At 63.3% G+C, this 17,328-nt stretch overlaps 1 protein-coding gene across 2 annotated transcripts; it reads left to right on the forward strand.

Moving 5' to 3' along the window:
- Window positions 1–3,662: 3,662 nt before the first annotated feature.
- TMEM59L (transmembrane protein 59 like) lies at window positions 3,663–9,896 on the forward strand. Of its 2 annotated transcripts, none has more exons than XM_058040842.1 (8): window positions 3,663–3,827; window positions 4,710–4,815; window positions 5,042–5,139; window positions 6,720–6,866; window positions 6,958–7,057; window positions 7,326–7,437; window positions 7,534–7,675; window positions 7,871–9,896. In XM_058040842.1, the coding sequence occupies exons 1-8, from the start codon at window positions 3,663–3,665 to the stop codon at window positions 8,030–8,032; spliced, it is 1,032 nt and encodes a 343-aa protein (XP_057896825.1). In that variant the 3' UTR covers window positions 8,033–9,896. The 2 variants fall into 2 exon arrangements, with proteins under 2 accessions (XP_057896825.1, XP_057896826.1); XM_058040843.1 differs by having other exon boundaries at window positions 7,558–7,675.
- The last annotated feature ends 7,432 nt before the right edge of the window (window positions 9,897–17,328 follow it).

The raw sequence follows: 17,328 nt of genomic DNA on the forward strand, positions 1-17,328 counted from the left end.
TGAAATTTCCCAAAAATGTCAGGCTCCGGGAGCCACCCAGCCTGAGAAACTTCAGCCCCAGCGGCCGCGGTCTGGCCGAGTGAATCACGGCTGCCCCGGGGCCGGCGGCCGCCCGCGGTCCCGACCCACGGCCCGCGCCCCGGGAAACCGCGCGGGGACCGGGGCAGCGCTGGGGGCTGCGGAAAGGAGAAATTCCCCTCTGGAGCGGGCTGGGGGCTGCGGAAAGGAGAAATTCCCACTGTGGAGCGGGCTGGGGGCTGCGGAAAGGAGAAATTCCCCTCTGGAGCGGGATGGGGGCTGCGGAAAGGGAGAAATTCCCACTGTGGAGCGGGCTGGGGGCTGCGGAAAGGAGAAATTCCCCTCTGGAGCGGGATGGGGGCTGCGGAAAGGAGAAATTCCCCTCTGGAGCGGGTTGGGGGCTGCGGAAAGGAGAAATTCCCCTCTGGAGCCGGGCTGGGGGCTGCGGAAAGGAGAAATTCCCCTCTGGAGCGGGATGGGGGCTGCGGAAAGGAGAAATTCCCCTCTGGAGCGGGATGGGGGCTGCGGCCACCCCCGCTGCCCACCGGCACTGCCCGGAGCCTTCCCCCCCGTTTGCTGCCCCCCTGGCCGGGCTGCCCAGCGAGCACCCCGATTTTGGGGGGTTTTGGGGAGCCGGGGCGCGGGTGGGATCCCGGGGAGGGGGTGACTCCGCCCTGGGGACATGGGTGGCTCTGGGTGGCACAGGCACCATCGGAAGGCGGCTTGGGGTGCAGGGGGAAGGTGGAGGGACGGCGGCGGTGGGAGGGCAGTGTCGGTCCCCACTGGTGTCACCCCAGGTGTCACCCCAGGTGGCACAGGGACCTGGCAGCTCACGCAGCACCTGCGGCACGGGGCCAGGGCGAGGGCACAGCCGTCCCCAAGCGCGGGCAGCGCCGGGACCCGCCCGGGAGCAGCCGGAGGTGGCCGAGCCGCTCTGAGTCAGCGGCGGCCGCTCAGCGCTGCCCTTTGCCAGTGACCTTTAAAGCCGCTCCCTCCGGCCCACGGGCCGCGCTCACAGGCACCGCCGGGGCGGGATCCAGCCCCTCTGACCCCCAGGATCCAGCCCGAGCCCCCTGTGACCCCCAGGATCCAGCCCGAGCCCCCTCTGACCCCCAGGATCCAGCCCGGAGCCCCCTCTGACCCCCAGGATCCAGCCGGAGCCCCCTGTGACCCCCAGGATCCAGCCCGGAGCCCCCTCTGACCCCCAGGATCCAGCCCGGAGCCCCCTCTGACCCCCAGGATCCAGCCCGAGCCCCCTCTGCCCCCCAGGATCCAGCCCGGAGCCCCCTGTGACCCCGAGGATCCAGCCCGAGCCCCCTCTGCCCCCCAGGATCCAGCCCGAGCCCCCTCTGACCCCCAGGATCCAGCCCCCTGTGACCCCCAGGATCCAGCCCGAGACCCCTGTGACCCCCAGGATCCAGCCCGAGCCCCCTCTGGCCCCGGCCGGGCTCTCGGCGTCCCCCGAGGCCGGGCGGTCCCGCTGCGCCCCCGGCGCGGCTCCGTTCCCAGGGCCTCTGTGCCCCGCTCCGTGCGGGATCTGCCCGTGGGGCCCAGGCCCGGCCACGAACGCTCTGCTCTGCCCGGGTGGCCCTGGGGACGTCCCCAAAGCCGCCTGAGCATCCTCGGTCCAGCTTCCCACCGGCCGCCACCTTCCCGCCTCCCTCCATCGTGTGTCACCAGGGCCCCGAATTAATCTAATTACTTGATTTCCCAGCCAGAGCTCACTCCATAAAATCCTTGGACGCAGACAGCATCTGGCTCAAGGGCCAGGGTGTAAAAAACAAACAAGAAAAAAAAAACCCCAAACCCCGGGAAAAGCGGGAGGAGAGGCGCAGCGGAGCTGCCTCCACTGCCTGCATCCTTTTAAAGTGACCTGGGGGAAAAATAAAGAGGCAAGAAATGCTAAGAATCCAGCAGGCAGAGTTTGCTTTCTATTCCTCTCAGTCACATTTCCACATCCATGGGTAATTTATAACCCGCTTAACCCCTTCCCTGCCGCCCCCCCGCACCCTTTCCCTGCAGAGCATCCTCGGGGCGGCCGCACCTTCCCGCCTCTGTTTGCTTTGGGAAGCACAAACAGCCCCGCGGCGGAGTCTGAGCAGCTCCAGAGGAGGGCAAAAATGTCGAGAGGGTGCTTGAGCACGAGGGATGGGCTGTGCAGGGCTGGGACGCGGAGCGAAGGGACCGCGGGGACGCCCCAGACAGTGTGGGGAGAGCCCGCGGCTCCCCGAAAGGCTCCGGCAGGGAAATGTAGGTCAGTAGTGATAAATGCGAGAGGCATCGAGTGTTTCTGGAGAGGGGAGGAGGGAGGGCAGCCAGGCTTGGCCAGCTCGGAGGGTTTAGCCTGGGAAAGGCTTTTTTCCATGGAAAGGTGAGCGGGCGGAGCGCGGGCAGGTGCAGGGGAGCGGTGCCCACCGGAGGGAGGCTCCCGGTGCCCCGGGGCTCGGGCTGCGGCTCTGATTTACGGTGACAGCCCCAGCCTGCCCCGTTCACCGGCCGTTCCTCAGCGGTGCCGGACCCGGGGCTGGCGGGGCTCCAGGAGGGGGAAGGGGAGCGCGGCCCCGCCGGCCCGGCCCTGCTCGGTTCCTTTGATTAATAAGATGAATAAAGTGGCGGGCGAGGAGAGGCCCCGCTCTCTGCCCGGGGGGGGGGGGGGGGGGCACGGGCTGCGCCCCCCAGCACCCCCAGCCCCTCTGTCCGGCCCCAGGGCACCCTCAGGGCTGAGCCGGGACAGCGAGACCCCCCCTTCCCCCGCCGGGGTCCTGCCATGTGTTCCCCATTAGGGCCGGAGGTGAGCGCAGCCCCCAGCCCTCCCCCTCCTCCTCTTCCTCCTCCTCCCCCCGGGCCCACTTTGGGGTGCTGCCATAAATTAGGGGAGTGGGCAGGGCAGGGGTGAGGGGGGTGCCTTTGATGTCCTGTAAAGCCTGGAAAATCACAGCTGTAAATCCGGGGTGTCAGGGAGAGCCGGGGGGCCCTGAGGAGTGAGGATGAGGATGGGAGGCATGAAGGTGGCTTGGGGAGTCCTGGAGGGACGCAGAGGGTGGCACGGCGGGGTGTGACACTGGCTGGGGACCCTCCTGAGGGGTTGGTCCATGTGGGGGGCAGTGGGGCAGCCCTGTCCCTCTGTGTGACACCATGGGGTGTGACAGTTCCTGGCCATGGCCTCAGCCCCCTGGTCCCTTCCGTCCCTCTGTGCCAGGGCGGCCCCAAGCCCTCTTGTGTCCCTGCACCCCGATCCCTGCTGCATCCCCCTTAGCCCACGGCCCCCCCACACCCCTGCTCCCCATAAATCTCCCGGTTCCCACGTCCCCTTTGTCCCCCTGCATCCCCTGGTGTCCGTCCATCCCCCAATCCCGAGCATCCCCGGTCCTTGGAGCCCCCCCGTTCTGCTGCATCCCGGGGTCCCCTCACCCCCCGCTGCCCGGGCATCCCCATCCTCCCTCCCGCACCCGGGCTCGCTATCCCCGCCCGGTGCCGGTGCCGGTGCCGGTGCATCTGCGGCAGGCTGCGGCGGCTCCCCCCGCCCCCGGCTCCCCCCGCCCGGCGCACGGCGCGTCACGGCGGGGCCGGCGGCGGCGGCGGCGGCGGTGGGTGCGCTCGGCTCCGCTCCGCTCCGCTCCGTTCCGCTCCGCTCCGCGCCCGCCATGGCGGCCCCGGCCCGCCGGCCCCGGGCCCTGCTCGCCCTCGGCCTGGCCCTGCTCGCCGCCGCCGCCGCCGCCGCCGCCACCGACCCCTTCTCGCCGCAGCTGGGAGACACCGGCGGGTGCCGCGGGCAGTGCGGCCGCAGCCTGCAGCGCCGGGCCGCCGCCGTGAGTCCGGGGCACCGGGACACCGGGGGGGCAACGGGGGCGTGGGGAGCATCAATGGAACCGGGGGTACCGGGAGCATCGGGGCACTGGGGGCACTGGGGGGCACCGGGGGCACGGGGAGCATCAATGGCGCTGGGGGTACCAGGGGCATCATCGTGGGCGCTGGCAGTACTGGGGATGTTTGGGGACCATCAGTAGGGAGCGATTCTCAGGGGCAATAATTCTGATAATCTCACATTGGAATGGGGCACCAAGGCATCGGGGCACTGGGGGCAATGGGGGCACTGGAAGGGACTGGGGGCAGCAGGACCACCAGAAGCAGTGGAGACACCCCTGACAGGCATCTCTGCCACTCCCCCGTGGGAGCAACATGGGGGGCACCGAGGCACCCCCAGTGTCTCCTCCAGCAGCTTTGGGGTGCCCGCAGTGAGGGCATCCCCACGGGTTTGGGGTGCCCGCAGTGTCACCCCTTTACCCTGAGCCTGCCCCATCCTGGTGACATCCGTGTAGGCTCTGTGTGCCCCCCACACCCCCTCAGTGTGTGCCCGGCACCCCAAATCGTTACCCCTCCTCCAGAGCAGTGCACCCACACCTCTGCCAGCCCGTGCCAGGGCCTGGCTGGTGCCACCACAGACGGGGGGACCCTCCAAGCCCTCCACCCTTGGCCCCGTGCAGACCCACAATGGGGGCACCAGGGGGGCTTTGGGGAGCTCTCCCTGCTCCGGGACCCCCAGCTTTGGGGTGCCAGCCCTCAGCACGGCCCCGGGCGGGGGCGGCGCTGCCCGGTGCCCCCCAGCTGGCCGCGGGGGCCCGGGGGGTGTCCGGCTGAGCCCGGTGCCTGCGCCCGGTGCCAGCTCCGCGCTCTCCTCCTCCTCGCCGCAGGATGCTGTTCTCAACGCCTGTTACCGGGGCTGCCGGCTGTTCTCCATCTGTCACTTCGTGGATGCGAGCGCCGAGCTCAACGCCACCAGAGCCGAGTGCGAAGCAGGTGAGAGGAGCTGCGGCCGAGCGGCCCCCGCGCCCCAAATCCCGGGGGGATCCCCATGCCCACATGCCACGGGAGCAGCAATCCCTTCGCCCAACGCCCTGCGGAGCGCCTGCCCTGCGCACCCCACAGCCAGCGGGGAGGGCTGAGGGGCCCCGGGTGGCTCTGGGGACGGGCACGGGGGTCCCCGGGATTGGGCACCCCCAACCCCGACCCCTCCTCTCCCCAGCCTGTGCTGAAGCCTACGGCAACGCAGAGGAGCAGTTCGGGTGCGCGACCGGGTGCCGCAAGCAGCTGCCCGAGGTGGAGGAGAGCAGGAAGGAGAAGGTGAAGGGAGATGGGGAAACCCTTCCTTGAACAGGAGCTCAGCACAGCCCCTCCTCTTCCTCGGGATGGGGGACACCCCACATGTGCAGCCCATCCATCCATGGATCCATGGATCCATCCCTTCATGGATCCATCCATGAACCCATCAATGGATCCATCCATCCATCCATCCATCCATCCATCCATCCATCCATCCATCCATCATCCATCCCATATCCATCCATCCATCCATCCATCCATCCATCCATCATCCATCCATCCATCCATCCATCCATCCATCCATCCATCCATCATCCATCCATCATCCATCCATCCATCATCCATCCATCCATCCATCCCATATCCATCCATCCATCCATCCATCCATCCATCCATCCATCATCCATCCATCATCCATCCATCCATCATCCATCCATCCATCCATCCCATATCCATCCATCCATCCATCCATCCATCCATCCATCATCCATCCATCCATCCATCCATCCCTCCATCCATCCATCCATCCATCCATCCATCCATCCATCCATCCATCCATCCATCCATCCATCCATCCATCCATCCCTCTATCCAGATGGGAGCTCCAGCTGTGCCAGGCTGATCCAAGCCACCACTGGTTGCTTTGTCACAAATCTAAAAAGCAAATTAACTGGGCTGGGCTGGGCTTGGGCCAGGCAGGGCGACCACAGGGAATCCCCAGGGTGAGAGGATCTGACTGGGCATCGTGGCAGATTCCCCCAGTTTTGATTTGTTATCCTTCCCAGTAATCAGCAAAGCTTTCCCCTCCTACATTTAATTAATTCAGCTATTGCCCAATTAATTAAATTAGACTTTGGCCCAAGGAGGAGGCTTTTGGCTCCGTGCACGTGCAGGCAAAGATGAATCAGCGCCGTAAAAAGGGTGAAAAGCTCCTTTGAACTCCCCTCTTTTGCAGCCCCGTTTTAAGAGCTTCCCAGTGCCTGATCCCATTTCCCAGCCCCTCTCCAAGGCCAGGGATGAGCATCTGGGGGTGACAGGCAGGGTCCTCACCCCTCCACCCACCCAAAGCACTCTCCCTCAGGTTCCCAGACGAGCAGGCAAAGCAGATTTAGCATAATAATTAGATATAGAATCTGACCTATTTATTTCCTGTTTGCTGGTTTGACCGTGCAAGGGGCTGTCGGAAAATGTTCGGAGCCAGTGGCAGGGAGCAGCCAAGCGGATTCCAGCAGGGATGCTTTAAAAATAACAAACTGCCGCGACGGCCAAGAATCCAGGGCACCGAGAGGCTGCCAGGAGAGCAACGCCCTCGGCACCGCGGCCGCTCCGCTCCCATTGTCCCCGGCACAGGAGGGAGATCCCAGCCCAGAGGGACGGGCCTGGGGCTGGGGGATGGCCCCAAAGCCGGGTGGTCACTCCAGGGAGCCTTGGTGACCCTCCTGGGGCTGGAGCACAGCCTGGAACATCCCTTTGTGTGCTGGGAGAAGCAGAGCCCGGAGCTGAGCTCAGCTCACCCCAGCCACGACCCTGGGGTGGGATGTCCCCTGTTGGGGTGGGTGACGAGGGGACAGCTGTGAGGTGATGTCCCCGCTCCTTTGCAGAGCCTCGAGCTGAAATTGCCGTCGTTCTCCATGCTGGATTTGGTCTCCACCTTCTGCAACGACATCGTCAGCTCTGCCCAGAGCTTCATCTCCTCCACCTGGACCTTCTACCTGCAGGCGGATGATGGCAAAGTCGTGGTGTTCCAGGTGGGGATGTGCCCCGGACCCTTCTGTGGGTGCCCACAGGGGTGGGGACCCCTTTCCTGACTGCCTTCTCCCTCTCTCCCTGCCGACCCAGTCCCAGCCTGAGATGGAGTTCCCAGCAGCCGAGGCCCTGGAGATCCAGCCAGCACAGCCGGGATCGGGGTCCAGCCCTGGTGTCCCCCAGCCCCACACAGGTTTGGGGGGCTCTGGGCTGCTGGGAGGGGGCTGGGAGCCTCCGAGCCCTCCTGGCTCCCTTCCGAGATCTCCAGAGCTGAAGAAATTTCCCATTTCTTGGGTCTGATCATCTTCTCACACTCCCACCCACGCTGGGGGGATCTGGATGGGGCCCTGGTGGGATCCTCGGTGCCCCCTTAGCAGGCAGGGGGGAGAGGGGAGGGTGTGCCCACATGGGTGTGCCCACATGAGTGTGCCCCATGTTCAGCATCGCCTCTCCCCTGCCAGGCCCCCGGGCAAAGGGGGACAAGCCCCCCGTGAAGGAGCCGCGGGGCAAGGCCAAGGTGCATCCCCCGGAGCCCCCGCAGCAGGAGCACGACTTCCTGGGCTGCATGTCCAAGTAGGTGCTCTGGGACCCGCTGGACGTGGCACAGCAGATCCCCCCCAGCCCCGATCCCCAGCCCGTGCCCTGCCATAAACCCGTGCCTCCTCTTTGGCGGGGGGTGGTGGGGTGCTACAGGCGCTCGGGCCTTCCTCGCTGGATCCTGGCCGCCTGCCTCTTCCTCTCCATCATGGTGATGCTGTGGCTCAGCTGTGCCAGCCTGGTCACCGCCCCCGAGCAGCACGTCAAGACCCAGGTATGGGGTGAGCACAGCCCCGGGGTGCCAGGGACGCCTGGCACGGTGGGGTGGGCATTGCTGTGCCCTCTTTGTGCTGCCCAGTCTCTGTGTGAGGTGTGAGGCTCATCCACATCCAGCCCCGTGGTGCCCCCAAGCCGGGGGTGATCTGCACCCCGCTCTGGGGCTGCACTGTTGTCTCTGCCTCTCCTGCAGCCCCTGAGCATCAACGGGGACAAGGAGTACCTGGAGGAGCTGGACGGCCCCGGCCCTTTCCCGCTGCCTCCCGTCATCACCGTCACCCTGTGCCCCGCGCCCGGCGGGGAGGACGCGGGGCCGCTGCCCCTCAAGGTCGACCTGGACAAGACCATCCTGTAGGGCTCCCGTCCCTGCCCACCGCCTCCGCCTCCCTCTCACCGACCCCACGGCATCGTCCCACGGCTCCCCGCGTCCCCCGGTCCCGCAGGGGCATCTCCGCCTCCGGCCGGGCCCCGCTCCCCTCCCCGGGCACTGCCGGGCCCCAGGTCCTGCTCCCCTCCCGGGCACGGCCGGGCCCCACTCTGATCGCCGGGCACAGCCGGGCCCCGCTCTCCTCCCGGGCACGACCTGGTCCCGGGCCCCGCTCTGATCCCCGGGCACGGCCGGGTCCCGCTCTCCTCCCGGGCACGGCCGGGTCCCGGGCCCCGCTCTGATCCCTGGGCACGGCCGGGTCCCGGGTCCCGCTCTGATCCCTGGGCACGGCCTGGTCCCGGGCCCCGCTCCCCTCACGGGCACCGCCGGGTCCCGGGCCCCGCTCCCCTCCCGGGCACGCCCGCTCCGGGGGCTCCGGGAGCCGGGAGCGGCTCTGCCTCCACCAGGGATGCGCTGCGGGCTGGGATCCGGGCCTGCGGAGCCGAGAGGGAGCTGCCAGGGCGGGCAGGCCGCAGGGAGCCCGGCGGGTCCCCGAGCGGGACTCTCAGTCTGCCCCGCCCGGAGCCGCCGGGGCCCCGCAGCCCTCCGGGCACGGCTCCAGCGCTGGGCAGGAGGGAGCCGGCTGCGGTGGGGGATGGAGAGCGTCTGCAGCCTTCGGAGCTTTGGCTCGGCACATCCCCGGCCTCCCACCTTGGGCTGAGCCTCCGAGGCGCCGGCCCCGGCCCTGGGAACTCCCTTCCGCCGGCCGGAGCCGATTGCCTCGGGGAGCCGAAACGTGGCGAATGGATTTGGCCTTGGCAGCCGGAGACGGGAGCGGATCCCGCCGCCTCCGTGCCCACGCCAGCGCCCGGCCGGCCCCTTCCCGGAGCTGCGGAGGGGCCCTGGGATGGCTCCTTCCCCTCCCGGCTCCGTGATGCCCTTGGGGAGCTGGCCCTGGTGCCAACAAGCTGCTGGTGGGACCAAGCCGGGGATGAGGTGGCGTTTCCCTGGCTTCAAGCGTGGACAGGAGGTGGGAGCTGCTGGGACGGCTCCATCCTGGGCTCGGCATCCTGCAGGGATGGCTCCATCCTGGGCTCGGCATCCCTGCCCCACGCTGGGAGCAGCCTGCGGGGCTGTAGCTGACGGCAGGACCCGGTCTCTGTGTCCCTGGGCTCACAGTGCTGCCCTCAAAGCGGGCAGTGGGACCAAGCACGGCTCCCCTCGGCTCAGCCTGGCACAGCCCCCGGGCATGGAGGTGTCTCCCTTCTCTCCACCTCCCCTCATTCTCCACCACTCGATTCCATGCATCGTTCCGTGGTTTGATTTGCACCGGCGTGCTGCTCCTCGGCCCCGGGGGACACCCCAGTGCCCCTCTGTCACCTAACACGTCTGTACAGATTAACTTATTATCCCGACCCCTCCTTGGGTTTTTGGGCTCTCTCGTGTGCCAGCGGCTCATGGGGCCGTGCTGTGCTGGGACCGGGGCCTCTCATCCCCGTCCCCACCGGTTTTGTGCTGCTCCGTGTCACTTCCACCCATCCGACATATCTGGGTTTGGGGAACCGGGTTGGGGGGAGGCGTGGGGGGGTCTCGTATCAGTTTTGGGGTCCACTTTTCGTTGTTGCTTTCCGGCCGCGTGTGAAGCTCGGTGCAGTCAGTCTGTGATGTTCCGGCCGCGGCAGCGCCCCCGATCCCCGGGCAGGAGCTGCGGGGGCAGCGGGGCCTGGAGCCCTCCCGGCCTGGAGCCCTCCTGGCCTGGAACCCTCCTGGTCTGGAACTCTCCTGGCCTCGCCTCGAAGGGCAAACCCAGCCCCGAGCTGGGAGGGGGAATAGAATAAAGGTTTGTACCAGAGCTGGGTGAGTCCGTGGTTTGGTGGGATGCTGGTGCCAGGGTGGGAGCGGGTTTGATCACCCACATGGGGCCGGCAGGAGGGCACGGGGCTGTTCCCGTTCTGGAAACTGAGCCGGGATGAAAGCTCTGGCAAACCAGAGAGAAATCCCTGCTGGGCAGCTTGGCATGGGCACGGAACAAAGATCCTCTCTGCTGCTGGGTTGGGACATTCAGCATCAGAGTGGGAGGAGAGGCAAGGCCCCCAAACCATCCCCTGCGAGCTGCAAGGAGGGGAAGGCCGGGATGCAGCCCCAGGGAGGGCTCCGTGCATGTGGAAGGGCTGGCAAACGAGGGCTTTTCCCACTGAAAACCACCCGTGGACACCATTTGGAGCAGGGAAATAATGGGGCCATGCTTGTGTCACACAGCAGTGTCACACCCCAGCACACATGCAGCACCGGGGGGCTGGCACGTCCCACCTTCCCTTTCCCTGCCGTGTGTTTGTCCTGGCGCCGTGCCCACGGCCCAGCCGGGCTCTCCCGTGCCAGGCACGGCGGGGCAGCTCACGCGAGCCTCTGCAGCCTCGCCTGCAGCGCTCCGGTAGCCCAGCAGGGCCCCGAGCTCGGAGCCAGCCGCTCCCCCGAGGAGCCCCCGTTTGCCGCGGGGTGCGGAGCCAGGGATGCGGAGGTGCCGGGGATGGATGTCACGGCCAAAGAAGGCTCTGCAAAGGCCTGCTCTGCTCCCTGCCAGCAGCCCGTGCTGCCGGAGCACGTCCGTGCCGTGTCACCCCCTGCCCGGGCTGGGGAGGAGGGGAGCGGGGCTGCGCTCGCACGATGGGGACGGGAGGGGTTTGCCCTACATGGAGTGCACGGGGATGGCGTGCCAGCTGGGTGGGAGGATGCCCCGGGCAGCCTGGGCCCTGTGGGGCTGGCATGGAGGCACAGGGGGTGCCATGGCCACGTTCCCCAGCCTGGCATGGAGGCACAGGGGGTACCGTGGCCACATTCCCCAGCCTGGCATGGAGGCACAGGGGGTGCCGTGGCCACGTTCCCCAGCCTGGCATGGAGGCACAGGGGGTGCCATGGCCACATTCCCCAGCCCACAATGGGATTTGCACGGTGTCCTCAGCAGTGCCTCGGGGTGGGCAGAGGGATGGGAGGGCAGGGCTGGGAGATGGAGCCCAGCACGGAGCAGCTTTTGAGGTGGGCACAGTCTGATGATTTGGGGGCAATAACCCCCTGGCCAGGGCCAGGCCATTGAGTGCCCCTCAGAGGGCAGGGACAGCCCTCAGGGGGTGTCTTTGTGCTGAATTTTCACAGGAAAATTTGCAGGAAGGCCCCAGATCGGGGCAGACAGCTGGCAGACCCAGCCCAGGGCGGGCAGCAGCTCTGAGTGTGTCCCCTCCTGGGATGGGAGCTGGGCTGCAGACCGTGGACAAGCTCCTCGTCTTTAAACTGGAGTCAGATTCCTCCCTGCTGGCTCGGGGTGCAGGAAACCGTGCCCAGGAGCAGGTGAGGAGGGACCCCACTCTAACGAGAAGGAGACGCATGAAATCCGCTGGTTCCACTTCCCCCAGCAGGCAGCCCGGGCCTTTTCCACCCTTCTCCTTCTCGCTCCCTCTTTCATTTGTTCACAGGGGAAGGGAAATTCCTGGTGTGTGGCCGTGGGCAGGCCAGGCTGTGAGGAGTCACCCTCCAGCCTGTGGTGGTGCTGAGGGCATGGGGTGGGTCACGTCCTTGGGGTGAGTGTGTGTGTGCCCACGTTCACATCCATGTGTCCATCACGGTGTCCTTGTGTCCCTCACAGTGTCCTCGTGTCCATCACTGTGTCCTCGTGTCCATCACTGTGTCCTTGTGTCCATCCTCATGTCCTCATGTCCATCACTGTGTCCTCATGTCTGTCCTCACGTCCTCGTGTCCATCGTCATGTCCTCGTGTCCATCACTGTGTCCTTGTGTCCATCCTCACATCCTCGTGTCCATCCCCATGTCCTTGTGTCCATCACGGTGTCCTTGTGTCCCTCACAGTGTCCTTCTGTCCCTCACTGTGTCCTCGTGTCCATCACTGTGTCCTCGTGTCCATCCTCATGTCCTCGTGTCCATCACTGTGTCCTTGTGTCCATCCTCACATCCTCATGTTCATCACTGTGTCCTCGTGTCCATCACCATGTCCTTGTGTCCATCACCATGTCCTTGTGTCCATCCTCATGTCCTCATGTCCATCCTCATGTCGTGTCCATCCTCACGTCTTCATGTCCATCCTCATGTCCTCATGTCCACCCTCCCACCCTCATGCTCATCCTGATGTCCTCGTGTCCACACTCACCTTTATGTCCACATGTCCACGCTCACACCCTCATGTCCATGCTCACCTCTGTGTGTCCACATGTCCAAGCACAGCTCCACAACTAACCCCAGGTGTGTCTGTGGCAAGTACCCCCAAAAAGTGGGGAGAACCCAGCAAGTTTCCCCTACACTTCCACCCAGAGCCCTGTGGCCTCTCCCCCTTGGCTGTGGCTCGGTGTCCGTGCCAGCAGCGGGTGCAGAAGGTTTGTGGGGGTCCCACCAGCTGTAATCAGGGCCAGCACCCCCCTGGCTGCTCTTGGTGGCTGCACTGGGCTGCCGCTGTCCCCTCCAGAAGATCTCAGCTGCCGGGAGCTGGCCTGGCTCCACCAGCTCACACAGTGCCCGAGGAGCGGGGCCAGGCAGGGATTTCCCTCCCTCCCCTCCTGCCATCTGCTCCCAACGTGCCTTTGTCCCCGTTCCTCACCCCGTTCCCCTCAGAAGCATCCAGATCCTTGTCCTGGAGCCCTGGGCCTGCTCCTCCACGATGTCCCTGCTCGGGGACAGCACTGGGGTCCTTGGGAAGCCTCAGAGGGCAGAAACCCCAGGACTGGGTCAGCAGGGAGGAGAAGTCCATGTGCCAATCCCCCTTTTGATGGTTTGGGACCAAACTTTGATGGATTGCCAGCACAGAGCTGCAATCCCGAATTCCTGACCAACACTCGGAGCTGTAAACTCACTATTAACCCCAATGGAGGTAAATCCCCACCCAGGGATGGAGAGAGGATGAGGAGGTGAGATGGGGAGCTGGACAAGGGCTCAAAGCACCTTCCTGACCCCACATGTGGAGCTGAGCCCCTTCCCTTACAAATTCTCCTTTGAATTGTGCCTGGAACCAGCACAAAGCCCTCAAGGCCTTCAGAGATGGAAACCCCATGGAGCTGCTGGAACTGGGCAGGGCAGCACCATGCCAGGGATGGGAAAACACATCCATGGGCCTCCTCTGCCCAGTGAAACACATCCATGGGTCTCCTGTGCCCGGTAAAACACATCCATGGGTCTCCTGTGCCTGGTAAAACACATCCATGGGTCTCCTGTGCCTGGTAAAACACATCCATGGGTCTCCTCTGCCTGGGAAAACACATCCATGGGTCTCTTCTGCCTGATAAAACACATCCATGGGTCTCCTGTGCCTGGTAAAACACATCCATGGGTCTCCTCTGCCTGGTAAAACACATCCATGGGTCTCCTCTGCCCAGTGAAACACATCCATGGGTCTCCTCTGCCTGGTAAAACACATCCATGGGTCTCCTCTCCTTCCTACGAGCCGGAGCCACGGGTGATTCAACAACAACAAAACCAAAGGAAAAACAATCTGCTGGTGCTAATGGGATTGGTTCTGTCCCTACCACGCACATTCCAGCCCGGCTCGAGGGACCCTCGGGATAATGAAGCCAAATTATTCCTCGTGTTCAAATGTCAGGGCTGAGCGTGGTGCCGGGCCTGGCGCAGCTGCTGGGCCCTGGCGCTGCCGTGGGGAAGGGGAGAAGCCCAGAGCACAGCCAGGACAGGCATTATCCTGCAGCCAGGACAGGCATTTTCCATCCCCTGGCCTCCATTGTCACTGCTTGGAACACGAGGGGCTGCGCTCCCCGCGCGCTCCTGTGTTCTCCTGCCAGGTGAGGAGCACAGCCAAGCTGGGTTTGGCTGCCTTGGGTGGGAACCAGGCTCCCTGAAGGGAACCAGGCTCCCCATGGGCTGGGGTGGTGCTGCGGCACCTGGAGCCATCCCTGGTGTTTGGGGGTGACGCGTGTGGGACACGGAGGGGACCTGTGGGATTGTGGCCTCACCACGGTGCCAAATGGAGCTGAGAATGGCCAATGCTGCCAGCTGAGCAGGAGCCAGCTCCTGAGGGGGTCAGCTCTCCATGTGGGGCTGGAAGGAGCCCAAGATTCCAGCCAGGGGTGTTGATCCTTCCCCCAGGCCAGACTCCACGTGCTCTGTGTCCTGCTCGTTCCTGCTCCTCACAGGGCGCAGTATTCCCATATTCCTGTGCCATCCTGCTGGGGAAGGTGGCACTGCTGCTCCCCAGGTTGGGCATCCAGCCAGAGAGCCAGGCTGGCTCCATCCTGGCACGGAAGGGATGCTGCTGTCCCCAGGTTTTGTCCTGGTTCTGTTGGATTGTCTCCGAAATTGGGGGATTTGGGAACGCAGGGCTCGGCTGCACCCCAGGATGGTGGGAGCCCACAGAGCTCATCCCACAGAGCTCATCCTCAGGACTTGGGGGTCCCACATCCCTGGGGGTCTCACATCCCTTGGTGGCTGCTCCCCATGGAATTCTGTCTCTGCAGTGGGCCCTGGCAGTGTTGGAGCTGCAGGGGAAGGAGGGCATGGAGGATCCACCTCCACCTGCCCACAGCAGATCGAACATCTCAAACATCTCCAGGGGAAATGCATCCAAAGGGGCAGGATGAAAGGGACAGAAGGGCTGGTCCATCGTGCTGGCACAGCAGCCGCACCCCAGCCCGTGCTCCTGACCCTGCCCAGGCTCACGCCGTGTCAGGATTACCCAGGGATTAGCAGGGAGCAGGAATCCAGAGGGAATAAGAGCAGGGAGAAGCGCTGGCACTGAGAAACACCACCACACCCTCAGGGCAGGCAGGACACAGAGCTCACAGAGCTGGGATATCACCAGGAGGAGTGAGGGAGGTCGTGGCAGCCTCCTTCACAACGAGAGAAAATAAAGCAGCCAAAAATGTAACAAGAATTTGGGGAAAAAACCCCGTGCTGGGAAAAATCTAACAAAAATTGGAAAAAAAATTTAATAAAACTCCTGGATGGTGGTGCTGGGAGCTGTGAGGAATTCCTGCTCCTGAGCAGGATGAAATGAGGAGGTCTGAGGGAAAGGCAGAGCTGCCAGCTCATGATTTTGTCATTACTCTCCCAGTGCTGGCTGTGGATTTTAAAGTCCAGCTGTGGGAGCCGTGGGATATGCAAGAGCTTGGCTTGCAGCAAAAGGTACATGGAGAGACCTCATGTTTTGCAAGGGGAAAAACAAACGAAAAAAAAAGGTGAAAATATGACTCAAATAGATCCTGAAGGCTTGAAATCAAGATCAGAAAGAAGAAGAATGTAAATAGAATAATGCAGAGAATTTTGGAGTTTATTCCTTTTATTTTTTTCAACCCAGTCCAGTTAGAGTTGGGATTTTCCAGGCAGACCACTGCTCTCCACAGTAGGAATTCCAGGCCTGCCTGGATGCACTGAGTGCACAGGATAAATATATTACAGTTGTGTGAGTTGCTCAGATTGCTGTGCTAACACTGGTCATAAAATTCACCTTAGATATAAGGCAGGCTGCTCGGGGAAGGGGGCTAAGTGCACTCAACAAATAATGAAGAGAAATAAAAATAAATATCAAATGGCCCATAAAATCAAACAATAATGGTAACTAAAAAGTTCCTGGATTTGCTGCCAGAGGTAAAATCCCATCAGCAATATGAAATAACAAGAAATCCCCCCCTTGGCTCCTTCTCCACATGACACAAGTCAGCACGCCTGGTCACCAGAGTCGTTATGGAATACATCCTCCTCCCAGGGTCTTAGAAATGCATTTTTCCTGCTTTGAGAGACCTTCTGGGGTTCCATTTAACGGGGATCTGGGGAACACGTGAAAGGCATTGACAGCATCCAGCCTGGCCCTGCTTTTCCTGCAGGGGAAGCAGAGGTGTAACATTCACAGCCTTGCCACCACACCTGGGATGGAGAGGGCACAGCCCTTGGGGCACAGGGGTAGCTGCACTTCCAATAGCAGGGGGGACCTAAAAATACCAGGGGGGACCTAAAAATATCAGGGGGGACATAAAAATATCAGGGGGGACATAAAAATAACAGAGGGGGAGCTTTTTTTTGAAGTCTTTCAGAGATCAGGGTGTGCTGACCAGGTGAGGGGCAGCTGAGGGAGATGGGGAAGGGGCTCAGGAGGAGAAAAGGAGGCTCAGGAGGGACCTTTGGGCTCTCCTGACAGGAGGGGACAGCTTGGGGGGGCCAGGCTCAGCTCCCAGGGGACAACAGGACCAGAGGGAACGGCCTCAAGCTGGGTATTGGGGAAATTTCCCAATGGAAAGGATGGTGATGGTCAGGAAGGGGCTGCCCAGCGAGGTCTGAAATGTCCAAGGAGCTCGTGGAGGTGGCACTCAGAGCTCTGGGCTGGGGACAGGCTGGGGATCAGTCACAGCTTGGGCTCGGTGGTCTTGGAGGCCTTTTCCAACCCAAATAACTCCGAGATTCCATAAAGTGACCCCCAGAGGAAGGGGAAGGTGTCAAATGAAGCCGAGCTGGAAGTGGGACAAGCACGAGGTGCTGGGAAGGAGGGGCAGGAGCTGCCCCCAGGCAGCAGAACACAAAAAGAGCACCCCCGGAGATGGGGGAGAGCTGGGGGGCAGCTCCTGCAGCCCCAGATTCCAGCGGGGACAGGGAATGGAACACCAGGAGGGTCCGTGCACGGCCTCTTCCCCTGCTGACAGCTCCTGCTCTGGGCAGGTCGTGTCTGAAATAACAAGGCCCCGAGGTCCTGGCCGGGGTCTCCGTGTGCTGCAGCAACACAAATAGCAAATTAATAAGCACCGCTTCCCCTTCTCCCCGAGGTTTCGCGAGGCTTAATTAATGAATGTCTGTAAAACGCATTCGGAGCTGGGAATGAAATGTGCTGTGGAAATGCCAAATATTTTTAATGCTCCAGCAGATTTAGGAGGTTTAAATAAGAAAAATACACAGCTTTTCCTCTTCGAAACAGATTGCTCCCCTCGAAGCAAAGAGCTCCAGAACATGAAGTTTTCATCAGGCTGACTTGAAAGGGAGTTTTCACGGCTCTCCAACGCGTTTATTCTCATGTACGAGTTCCCCCCTTTCCCTTCTACAGATGTGGACACCGAGCATGGGAAATCAAAGAAATCTACCCCCGGCCGTTGGCAGGGCCAGCGCTACGAATAATTTCCTGATTCCCACTGCTGCCTGGAATGCCCCCTCGAGCAGATGCGAGGCGGCTTTAGGAATTACACGGAGCCCGCGCGGCCCCGGCGGCTTCGGGGAGAGCCGGGAGGGCTCTGATGCCGACCATGTGTGGGGACGGAGGCGGCTCTGGCACCGCGCGGCGCGGGGAGCTCCGGCGAC

Source organism: Melospiza georgiana, chromosome 26 (assembly GCF_028018845.1).
Source record: "Melospiza georgiana isolate bMelGeo1 chromosome 26, bMelGeo1.pri, whole genome shotgun sequence".
NCBI lineage: Eukaryota > Metazoa > Chordata > Aves > Passeriformes > Passerellidae > Melospiza > Melospiza georgiana.

Coding starts and splice junctions, on each gene's coding strand:
- TMEM59L (XM_058040842.1), top strand. CDS start 3,663: ATGGCGGCCCCGGCCCGCCGGCCCCGGGCCCTGCTCGCCCTCGGCCTG. Junction 5,140..6,719: donor AGGAGAGCAGGAAGGAGAAG/GTGAAGGGAGAT, acceptor GCTCCTTTGCAG/AGCCTCGAGCTGAAATTGCC. Junction 7,438..7,533: donor TTCCTGGGCTGCATGTCCAA/GTAGGTGCTCTG, acceptor GCCTCCTCTTTG/GCGGGGGGTGGTGGGGTGCT.